At 37.3% G+C, this 12,435-nt stretch overlaps 1 protein-coding gene across 2 annotated transcripts; it reads left to right on the forward strand.

The window, feature by feature from the left end:
- The first annotated feature begins 1,201 nt into the window (after window positions 1–1,201).
- Window positions 1,202–3,182, forward strand: LOC145121110 (uncharacterized). 2 transcript variants are annotated; one of them, XM_079056892.1, is made up of 5 exons: window positions 1,202–1,490; window positions 1,596–1,669; window positions 2,178–2,313; window positions 2,423–2,725; window positions 2,822–3,182. In XM_079056892.1, the coding sequence occupies exons 1-5, from the start codon at window positions 1,362–1,364 to the stop codon at window positions 3,068–3,070; spliced, it is 891 nt and encodes a 296-aa protein (XP_078913018.1). In that variant the 5' UTR covers window positions 1,202–1,361; the 3' UTR covers window positions 3,071–3,182. The 2 variants fall into 2 exon arrangements, with proteins under 2 accessions (XP_078913018.1, XP_078913019.1); XM_079056893.1 differs by having other exon boundaries at window positions 1,204–1,490; window positions 2,423–2,698.
- The last annotated feature ends 9,253 nt before the right edge of the window (window positions 3,183–12,435 follow it).

Raw genomic sequence — 12,435 nt, forward strand, 5'->3', positions numbered from 1 at the left:
TTTGAGACTTGAAGGCTGTAAATGAGGCTGAGGGGTGGGGATTAAGATGCTTAAATAGGGTGCAAAACCCCGCATCTAGGGTTCCCAAACCCAGACCAACTCTTCGAGTTGGTCCTCCCCAACCCGCCGAGTAGGTCTCTCCACCCGCGACCAAAACTAATTTCCTACTCGTCGAGTTATCCCCTATGGACTCGACGAGTAGACCTTCAATTTGTTTATCAACTTTCCTTAACTAACCTTCTGGTTTCTGGGTGTTACAATGTGTCATTTCACAAAGGACATAACTGAAAATTTTAACACCGTTAGCCAAAATGACCGTCTTTGCAACATTTTGAAACCACAAGGACCATCTATACAAACAATTCATCATAAGGACTAAAGTTGGTCTATTATATCAACCACAAGGACCATTTATGTAATTTTGTCTAAAATTTATTAGCATATTACAAGGATCACTACAACGACCTATTGATATGAAGGTGCCCAACGAAACCAAATATCTCATAGTAATCAGATCCGATCCAAAACCAATTAAATATGAAAACTAGATTTTGCAAAACTGATCTAACCATTTCATATTCTAATTGTAAGAAATCCCTAAATGTATTATAATAAGGAAAAGTTGGTTATAGTTATCTATAGATTATTTTCTTAAAACAAACCACTTTACCATTTCATGTCAATAATTTGATGTAGTTTCTTTTCAAGGGTTAATGTCATAAAAACCCTTAAGTTTGGAGGTTTTTATCGGTTTTATCCAAATTTGGATTTTATGTCCGTTAATGCTCTGATATTTTGGTAGATTTTGCCATTTTTATCCTTTTAAGAGTTAAGCCGGTTGCCAACCCGGTCGCACACACACATCGCGTGCCATGTGGACGCTGATTAGGTATTTCTGGATGACATGGCGTAGCTTTGTGCTTAATTAAAATTAAAGAAATTTTCGAATGACATGGCGGAGCTTTTGTGCTTAATTAAAATTAAAGAAATGGAGGACAAAAACCTGCAAATTCAGAGGGTTTTTTCTTTTTTTTTCTAACAGCGTGAGTTAAGAAATAATGATATATGTAATTCCATACTCTCTAAAAAAAACAAATTTCAAAGACTATCAAATTTAATTATTTGTTTTTGAAATTTAAGACTTGTCATATTACTTGAGGGACCAATAATGTAATTATACGAGTATATAAGATAAGAACAGGTGAAGTTTAGAGAGAGAAAGCGTTTGATTCTACTGGTACGGTTTTTAAAAGCAGGGCAGCTCAGTAGACAGTAGCCATTTGAAATCGTAGCTGATAAAACGCCGTCGTTTCAAGGGAGTAGATAGATCTTCCCGTTCGAACATTCTCGAAATCGGAAAAATGGAGAGGAACACGCCGGTGAGGAAGCCTCACACTTCGACGGCAGATCTGTTGACCTGGTCGGAAAATCCTCCAGCTGATTCACCGATGACCGGCTCCGCCGCTCGATCCTCCGCCCGTTCTCACCAGGTAACGACAGAGAGAAGTCTAATAACAATGTTTTTATTTTTCGTTAATTTTCAATTTTTCTTATTTGTTTTTGAAGTTTTGTTTGTTTGATGAAATGAATCGCAGCCATCGGATGGGATCAGTAAGGTTGTGTTTGGAGGTCAGGTTACCGATGAAGAAGTTGAGAGCTTGAACAAAAGGTTTGAGATCTATCCATTCTATTCATAAATAAATTTGTATGCAATATGATGTTCAATTTCTACATATATCTTGTTATTTTTTTTTTCTAGTTTCTAATCGTTGTTAATAAACAAATTACTGATGTTTCCTTTGAAAATTGCTTACTACATATCATTATCGGAGTCCATTTATTTAATCTTAAATTCAAACTAAAGATCCAGAAATAAAATATACAAACAAATAATCATGGATTTAAGGCGCAAATTAATAAAAAGTAGATAGATTTTTTTTGAGCTAACTAAAGTTTGAAATTTGAAATACGAGGTTTGAATTTTTAATTAACAATTGTATGATCAGAAAGCGAAACTTTTCTCTAATCCTTTTCCCCAAATCATACAGTGTTTTTCGAAATGCGAGTTTCTTCAAAAACAGTGACGAATCATACTTTTTTTTTTGTATACGAAGTATTGTTAACAGATCTTAATCAAGATATTTGTTGTTAATCGGAATCTGTGTAATGATTTCCAGGAAACCAGTTTCCGGCTACAAATTAAAAGAGATCACCGGAAGTGGTATATTTGCAAGCAACGGAGAAAATGGTGTAGAAGAAACCGATTCTGCAACCCACACCCCATCTAATCCAACTAGCATACGCATGTATCAGGTATCAACTTTTAAGCAAACCATCGATTTAATTTTCACCTTGTCAGTTTTCACCATTTTTGAAATTACACAAATTTTGTTCTAATTTATATAATATATCTATTGATCAGCAAGCGGTTGTTGGAATGAGTCACATTTCATTTGGGGAAGAAGAAACAGCATCTCCTAAAAAATCAATATCCCAAGCTAAACAACGAGAACTAAGTGGAACATTAGAGAGTGAATCAGAAGCAAGGTTGAAGAAACAAATTTCAGATCTAAAAAACAAAGAACTTAGTGGACATAATATATTCGCACCCCCGCCCGAAATCCAACCCCGCCCGTTAGCTGCCCGAGCTTTAGCTCTCCGAGAATCCATAACCATCGGAGAATCCACTCCACATAATGTACATACATACTTTCACTTTTTCCCGGTCAGGATATAATATAATACTGTCTGTATCTGTGAATCTGTCTGGATAAATGATGTTTAAAAAAATTATCTGTGATGTGGTTGTTATGTTTGTCAGAGTAACGGGGGAGAATGTGTGGTGAAGACAGCGAAGAAGATTCCGAATCAGAAACTGACGGAACTTTCTGGAAACAATATTTTTAAAGGAGATGACACGTCAGCATCGGTGGAGAAGCCGTTGAGTTCCGCGAAGCTACGGGAAATGAGCGGGAGTAATATTTTTGCGGACGGGAAAGCGGAGTCGAGAGACTATTTAGGCGGTGTTCGGAAGCCACCTGGCGGTGAGAGCAGTATCGCGTTGGTGTAGTCGATGTTTCTGTTAGGTTTTGAATTTGGATTTGACTATCTGGTTTTTTATTTATTTATTTAAGGGTTAATGACTTATTTATGCAATCTACTAATGTGTTTTTACTTGGTTATGTTTTAGTTTGGTACATATTTTTGGGGTTAATGTCGTAAATTGGTAAGTACTTTAATCTCTACCTAAGTTATCTTTAATCATATTCATTAGATCTTCAATTTTTTTTTTGGGGTAATTACTAATCTAGCCAAATTAAGCGGGTAATTATCAAATTTTAGCCAAAAATTAGCAAATGGCCAAAAATAGCCCACGAAACCGTAGGTTTCGAGATTCGCCTGCTGTTTCGCCTTTTCGTCTACTGTTTCCTGTTTTGTATAATTTTTTTTTTCATTTTTGACGTTTTTTAAAACCTACGGTTTCCTCTCGAAACCTACGGTTTTCCAAACCGTAGTCTACGGTTTTCTCAAAAAAAGTTATGTTTTTTTTTTATTCTAAGATACATACAAGAGGATACAAATGTTTATTGGCTATTAAATTTTTTTTATTTAAAAAAAAAACGGTTTTTTTGTGAAACCTACGGTGTACAAGTGTTTACTGCACAAACTGTGCAGTAAATACTTGTACACTGTAGGTTTTTAAAAAACCTACAGTTTCCACTTTTTTTTTTTTAAAAAAAAATTATACCACAACAAAATACATCAAATTCCGATTCTATTGATACCATTTTTTTAAAAAAAAATCGAAAAAAAAAACCGTCCGTACGATTTCATATGAAACCTACGGTGTACAAGTCCACACTGCACAAACAGTGCATCGGGTACTTGTACACCGTAGGTTTCATATGAAACCTACGGTTTTCTATTTTTTTCTTTCAATTTTTTTCAAAAAAAAATTTATCGCCATAAACAAAACGTACTCCTAATCACAAACACGGTAAAATTTTTAAGAAAAGTAGACATACCTGGTTGTTCTTCGGGTGTTCCATTGAGAGAAAAACGTAGCCAAACAAAAGAAAACAATAGGAAAAATGACCCAATCTGAAAAAAAATTCATTATATACTTTGGGCTAATGGGCCACGAAAGAGTAAACGGCCCCTTGAAACAATAGCTCATTAGGGGAAAAGAGTAGTCAACGGGCGTTGACGGTAGTCAACCTCATTTGACCGTAGTCAACCAAAAATTGACTACTCTTTTGTGGACTATTTTTGGCTAAGTGGGTTTTTATGACTATTTTTTGATAAGTAATTAGGAAAAATGGCTAGTTTTGTATTTCCCCCTTTTTTTTTGTTCTCATTATATTTAGATAAGGGAAGTGATTCTTATACATTAATTTTTCTACTTACAAACCAATTTATGTTTTATAGAATTATATAATATAACATAAATTATTGTATATGAATCAACTTTGAATTTGCCCGCAACATTTAATATAACAAGTTTAATAATAGAACAAGTATTGAATACGGTCAATAATAAAATAAATTGCATTATATGCATTAGCACAAATTTTTATCAATTTATTGTAAAGTTGGATTATATATAAATTTTTTATTTTTTATTTTATTATGATGAAATGAAATGAATACACGTGTGGTGAGGTGGGGGTATGATGTTATTGGAGGGTGGTTATGATAGCTACAACCCATAATTAATAATTATGTGTTTGTTGTTGATGGGTTTGTTCAAATAGATTGCTTTTGGGACGTCTTGCAACACCGACTACATTTATGTCATCAACAATAATTACATGGCATTTTATCACAAAAACATTTTGGATGTAGATTTTATGATGCAATTTTAGACATATTAGTGGTTTTCTCTATATAGTTGATACATTTAATATGCTTATTTATCGATCAAGGCATAAATGCATAATTGAAAATTGATAACTAGCTGTGGGCTTATCATAATCTTATATTACCTTAGCAATTGCAAATTTGCAACTCAGGATTTTTTAAAACCGGAGTTTTCTTAAAATGTCATGAATTATGTCAACATAAAAACGTGATAGACAAAAGATGGGCCGATCCTAGAATACTTTATGTAAAGTAGATAAGATGATATTGTAATATTTTATGTAAAGTAGATAAGAATATTAGATGATATTCTACTTTCACATTCTTACTTTATCGACAAATGTTAGCTGGATAAGTTTGATGATTTTTTTTTGTTATTATTATATGTTATAAAGATAAGGAAAGAAATACAAACTCATGTTCAATGAGAAAATCAAACTTTTAGTTGTAAACTAAAAGCAACTTGTACGAAAAAAGGGGATATGTTATAAAGATAAGAAAAGAAATGCAAACTCATGTTTAATAATTATGTGTTTGTTGTTGATGGGTCTTTTTTCTATTATCGCTTGGGCTAATAACTAAACTGACTTGTACAATAATCCCGGGTGGTAACACTTATAAATCTTTAGTTATTTTTTTAAACGGCTATATTTTATTAAAAACTAAAAAGGAGCTAGAAAAGAACTATTATATCAAAAACATAGCAGAAGTATGATTATGAAACCAAACAAACCATCCTAACTTTATTTTGTTACACATTCAAAATCCAAAAGAATGCCCTATGAACAATATCATCAAAAATACTGGATTTTCTAGGAATAACTGTGTCGAAAATGATGTAATTGTGAAAATTCCACAAATACCAAAATGTAGTAAAAATCACCGCTTCTAAAGTCTTTCGTTGGTCATCCCTCAAGTCATTCTAGTTTGGCCAAAAAAGGAGAGAATGCACTGACTGTATATCTCACCAAATAACAATACGCGTCCAAATATCAACCAACTCATTACATCTCGCAAAGAGATGATCCACCAAATCGACAGTAAGGGAGCAAACCTGGCATAAGATCGATTTCACCATGATACCTCTATGATACAGTCTCTCGCTAGTGGGGATAAATTGAATCCGAATTCTCCAAATAAGAATAGAGTTTAATGGGAACCTAATTATTCAACCAAGTCTTTGTACCTCCCGAAAACAACATACCATCGTCTAGATATGATCTGGCTGAAGAAACTAAAAAAATATCCGTCACGTCAGGAATCCATCCCAATCTATGTGGATGAGACTCCAACTAAAGACCTTGCAACATGAAAGATAAATTATCCCACTACATCTGCTCAACACCACTTCTAGGAATGCGTCTGAGGTTCTCCAGATCCCAATCAATGGACACCCGCTCACTAACTGTAGAAAATCTATGATTATCAAGAGCATAAACTCTTTGAAAAAGAGCTGCAAGGGTCGAATCACCTATCCACAAGTCGTGAACAAACATTTGTACCATAAATAACTTTGATCAATCGAACCCACAATAGATTAGGACAACGATAGAATCTCCACCACCAACGAAAGAGCATGGCCCTGTTAAAAGAGAACAAAATCCCAACACCCAACCCCCCATCTTTTCTAGAAGCAAGAACTCTATCCCATCTAACCCAATGCATATGTCTCTCATCTAAATCTGCACCTCAAAAGAAGTTAGCCCTCAAGTCCTCCAAGGAAGAAATAACAAAAAGCAGGGTCACAAACATAGACATCAAGTAACTCTCGATATAGCCTAAACGGACTTACCGAGAGTTAAACGACCTCCAATAGATAGACTCTTGGCCTTCCACCCTGACAACCTACTCCAGAAACGATCGACCATTGGATTCCAAGCTGTAGTTCGTAACATACTTTGACCAACCCAAATACCAAGATGTAAGAAAGGGGGAATCGTTGGAGCACACCAAATCCTTTCAGCAACTTCCTCAACCTGGTTATACGAAACCACAACTCCAATCAATTAACTTATATGTAAATTGATTCTTAGACCCAAATCCATATAAAAACTTCTAAGGATACGTAGAATATGATTTGCATTCTCTACATCCTAGCCAGCTAAAATCATGACATCATCAACGTAAAGAAGATGAGATATCTCAATCCCAGAAACATAACTCCCCGTGAAACTATTGACCTCGTGATATCTACTCAAAGCAACAATAAGGCCCTACATTGCGAGAATAAATAAAAAAGATAAAGAGAATCCCCTGTGTCAGACCTCTCTAAATCTGAAACTCAGCAGTAGGAGAACCATTGACCAACATTGTAGCTCTAGCAGATCTTAAAAGCTCCAAAATCCAAACGCACCATAAATAAACATATCCCATCATCTGCATAATCTCAAGAAGATAACCCTAAGATAAAGAATCATAGGCTTTCTCAAAATCCACCTTAAACATCATCAGTAGATTTCCAAAGCCTTACTCCAAGCCACCACCTCATTAAGGAGAAAAGGACCGTCCAAAATATGTCTTCCTTTAATAAAGGTCGATTGCTCCGAACTAACAAAACTATCAATAATCCCCACTAACCTATTAGCCAAAAGTTTTCAAATAATTTTATATTGGCATCCAATGTAACTAATAGGTCGAAAGTCCAAGGGAGTCTTCGGGTCACTAACTTTCGGGATCACGGTAAAAAAAGAAGCATTACACCCCTTAGGAATGGAGGAGTGTTGATAAAGATGCGAAACAAAATCCGCCACATCATCTACAACTAGATCCCAATATCTCTTAAGGAAACCAAAAGTAAAACCATCAGGTACTGGGGCCTTCGTCGAACCACAATCCTGAACAGCTCTTTTGATTTCCTCATGAGCGAAATAAGCCTCTATAAGATGAACTTGAGCCTCAGAAAGAGTACTAAAAAGACGAGACTCCGTCTTAGGTCGCCACTAAATCTATTGGGAGAAGAGACACTCATAATAACTATGGGACTCGTCCTTAACTCTATCTGGCTCATCCACCCACACCCTATCAATAAAAAAACCTTGGATAGCTAGCTGACGTCACTTATGAGTAAGAGTGCCATGAAAGAAACCTGAATTCTCATCACCCTTGATGCTCCAATGAGCCTTGGCTTTTTGAGCCACTTCAATATACGAAAGGTGATCCATCTCTACCATATCCTTTAAGAAAGTAACCATTATTCTCTATCTAAAGCCAAACCATCATCATTCATAATAATTATATCTAAAGCCTCAATATTTTCAGTGTAACATCCCGAAAATTCATACAATTTTGAAATTTTCAAAACAACCTTTTGACTAATAAAAGTGTTTACAAAATTAGTACTTCCAAAACATTATGTAAAATCAGAGTCCCCCCAAGATTCATTCAGCCGTAAAGCCAAGATGTGTACGGTTACGCCTTCGCCTTGCCACGATTCTCTGAAGTACCTGAAACCATAAACCAAAACTGTAAGCACAAAGCTTAGTGAGTTCCCCCAAAGTACCAACACACAAACAGATAACATATATAAATAACAACATACTATGGGTTAGCCCTGTCGAAAATACCCGATACCCGAATTACCCGCCCGATTTTTTCGGGTATCGGGTAAAATATTTCGGGTAATCGGGTTGTTGGAACCTGAAAGTGAACCTCTAGCAATCCTAAGTACATATTCCGAAGTGTGTTGGTTCCGAAGGGAAAAGTGCTCCGGAACCTGTCCGGAGCTGAAGAGAAGAAGAGGAGGAGTATTTTGAAGAGGAACACATTCTGGAGTGATCCTCACGTTCGGAATGTATGCTGATCCGGAAGAACGCTATTTTGTCTTTTGTCATTAATTATCCTTGTATTGATGTAACGTTTCATAGGACTCAACCTTTTGTTATATTAGACAATCAGAATGTCAGAAATAGTTCTATTGACCAGTCCTATGTAAGTTACTTAGTTAATTCGATGTAACACTCCCTCCTATATATGGGAAGCATTCAATACAAGTAAAAGACGATCTTTCACTCACTTTTGGCATTCACTCTTATCACATTCAAACATTCTTCTTGTTCTTCATTTATTAACTTTACCTTGATCATTTACTCCCATTCTTCAATTAATGTTTTGATCTTTTGTTGAACTTATTATCTAAGACTTGACTGGTCTTTCTAGTCCTGACTTGAACCTCTATTAGCAAGCAGACATTGATCTCAAGCATTCACTCAAGGTGTGAGTTTTCAAACCTTGTCCCTGCGCATCGATCTTGTTCTCACAATTGGTATCAGAGCTTGAGTGGTTGTCCTTTGAATCCATAAGATCAGATTATAGTTGGCTTAAATTTACTTTGGTATTTCAACCATTTCTGTGATAAGGATAAAAGTTCTTCTATATACCACTTTAGCTTGAAGATATCTTAACTTCAATGGCTGCTTCTAATCCTCAGCAAATGATTTCAATGCAAATCGCAAATAGCATGGGTGGCCCCACACGTGCCCCATTGCCAGTTGTGGAAGAATATGATCATTAGAAAGTTAGAATGGAAAGGTTTTTACTAGCCAAAGATAAGGGTGAACAAATCTGGAGATCCGTCAAAGAAGGCCCTCATGTTCCTGTAAGAATAGTTGTAAGAGATGCAGCTGCTCAGCTCATGCGAGAAGATGAAGCTCTTCCAGCTCCTCTAACAGCAGATGATATCGAAAAGCTGCATGCTGATCAAGTTGCCTTCTCAGAAATGGTGTTTGGTGTTCCTCCATCACTCTTTGAGCATATCAAGCTATGCAAATCAGCCAAAGAGATTTGGGACACTCTTTAGGATTTGATTGAAGGTTCCGAAAATATGAAGGACAAACGCCTCACCTCGGTTGTCAATGACTTTGACACATTCACCACTACTCCAGGTGAATCTGTAGCCTCAGCCTCCAACCGTTACCGAATCGTTGTCAACAACATGACTGCTCATGGGATCGTTCGAACTCCTCTCGAGTACAATCTTAAGTTCATAAACAGTCTTGGTAAAGGATGGGGAAATGTAAAGTCCTGTCTTCAAAGCAATGGTTCCTTGAAAAAGTTAAAACTCTATCAACTTTTTGATGAGCTTCAAGGACATGAATCAAACGTTGCTCAAACCATAAGGGAACTTTCCGGAGGTCCACTTGCTCTTGTCAGTTCCTTTGAATCAACCATTCCGAACTCATCTGCTCCGGAACCTTACAAACCCACTGTTCCATTAACTCAGTCATCTTTACCCACCTTACCCACACAAATCTATCCTGATGATGATTCCGATACCTTGGATTCCGAACTCCGTTTCCAACAAGAATTCGCCTTACTCTCAATGAAATACAAACGTCCTTTCAATCCCTCTTACAAACCATACCAAAACAGATTCAGTGCTCTTCACCAAACCCATCCTCAACCATATTCCTCTCCGGAACCGAAACAAACTTCCGAAAATCCTCCTGCATACAAGCCTAACCTCACTAAACCAAACTCAGCTCCGGAATCTTCTCAAAATTCCAAATCGGACAAACCAAAGATCTTGTGTCATAAATGTGGTCATGCAAACTACTTTGCCAAAGATTGTCTAGCTGATGCTCCACAAAAACAAAAAGTCAAAGACTCAGCTTACTATGTCCGAAGAGCACAAGAAATGGCTGAAAGTGAGAAAGCCTTTGTTACTACGGTTTCAAGAGATGTCGAAGGATATTGGTCATCCGGAGATGATGATGACTTGGTGACTGGAAGAAATATGTGTCTGATGGCAAGACAAATGGTTGAATGTGATGAAGGTTATTGGTCTTCTGGGTCCGAAGATGAAGATAATGTTGCTGAACCTCACTACTGCTACATGGCCACTAACGATCCACCAGGTCGAAGCATCGTTCAGCAGGTAAAATCTATGATCTCTGATAATAATTTTGATTTGACTTTATGTGAACCTTATCTAACCCAGATCCAAACAGATATGAACACCATCTATAAAGCTTATGAGTCTGCCATAGAAGTCAGTGAGAAGAAGGACTGTGAACTAAGTCGTCTTAGGTTACGTTTTGAGGATAAGAAATTGAAAATCGAGTCTTTAGAGCATGAACTTGTAATGTCAAACGATGAATGTATCATTTTGAAAGACAAATGTGAAATCACCTATTCTGAACGAAATGTTTTAATTACTGATAACAAACGTATCTGTAACATCCCGAAATTCAGGTAAGCTATTTAACCCTTCTATTTTGTCAAGTTGTCAAGATTGGTCCCTTGAGAGAGTTCTTGTAGCAAATGAGTACGCTGCGCGTACTCATGCGCTTAATTTGGACGCGGACTCGCCTGGGTACGCTGGGCGTACCCAGGGTTACGCTGGGCGTAACGGGTCCAGATGCAAACCCTAAAAGTTTGGCTTGTGTACTATTTAAAGGATGCTAAGGCTCATTTCTCAGCCTCCATATCAGAGAGTGAAACCCTAAGAGAGAGCCTTCCATCGTCCTTAGCTTGAGTGTGTGTATTTTGGAGCTAAAAGTGTCTTGGTGTGTTAGTGAAGAAGAAGGAGAAGAGCTTGTGGAGGCTAGGGCTTGAAGTGCAAGTTTGGATCTGAGATCTTTAGAGAAAGGAGCTTCATCTAGAGGTATAAAGTTCAAAACTTTCCTCTTTATTTGGTTTAATGTTGCATGGACCATTTCTAGGGTTAAAGTCCCAAAGGTGGAGACTTTATGAGTGTAATGTACTCCATGGACCTAGATCTGTCACATTTCAGTGATATTTGTGTTATAGATCCATAAAAATTCCATCTTGGTCGTTGTTATGAGGTCATGCTTGAATTATGAGCTTTCTAGAGTTGGGAAATGGAATGTTATGGGTGTTAGTGACTTGTCCAGCCATGCACAGGCTTAAAGTCACCAACTTTATGGATTAAGAGGTTTAGAAATGGTCAGATCTAGAAGTTGGACGTGGGACTTAACTGTTTAAGACCTCAAGAGCTTAGAGTCTGAAACTGGGAGTTACGCGGGGCGTAATCCCAGTACGCGCGGCGTAAGGGGTTGCGCACCCCGTTTCTGTGAGGTCGTCGGGTACGCCCAGCGTATAGGTTCGGTACACGCAGCGTAACCCGGAGAGTTGACTTTTGTTGACTTTTAGGGTTTGGTCAACATTTGGGTCTTTGAGCCATGAGAGGGGTAAAATGGTCTTTTACCCTTCTGAGAGTGCTAAGAGAGGGAACAGTCTAGCCTTAAGAGTTATATTGATTAGAGTGCTTATTCCATGTGATTAGGCGGAGGCTAGAGCAGTTTTTACCGAGTTCGAGATTACCGAGTTACCCGAGCTGAGTCTCCTCACTATACTGTACCTGGAAGGGTACTTATGTGTGACCGGAAGGTCTTGTATGCTATGAGATGTATGTGCTATATGCGGTTATGTGATATGTATGTGCTATGTAAGTTATGTATGGTATGGACCGGAAGGTCAAGATGATATGGACCGGAAGGTCAAGAGGTTACGGACCGGAAGGTCGATACGGGTAGGACCGGAAGGTCTACCAGGATTTGGGACGGAAGTCCCTGACACACATGGATCGGAAGATCCTACAGAGTTATGGCCTGGAAA

This window comes from Lactuca virosa, chromosome 6, assembly GCF_052849685.1.
Source record: "Lactuca virosa cultivar CGN04683 chromosome 6, Lactuca_virosa_CGN04683_v6, whole genome shotgun sequence".
In the NCBI taxonomy this organism is placed as follows: domain Eukaryota; kingdom Viridiplantae; phylum Streptophyta; class Magnoliopsida; order Asterales; family Asteraceae; genus Lactuca; species Lactuca virosa.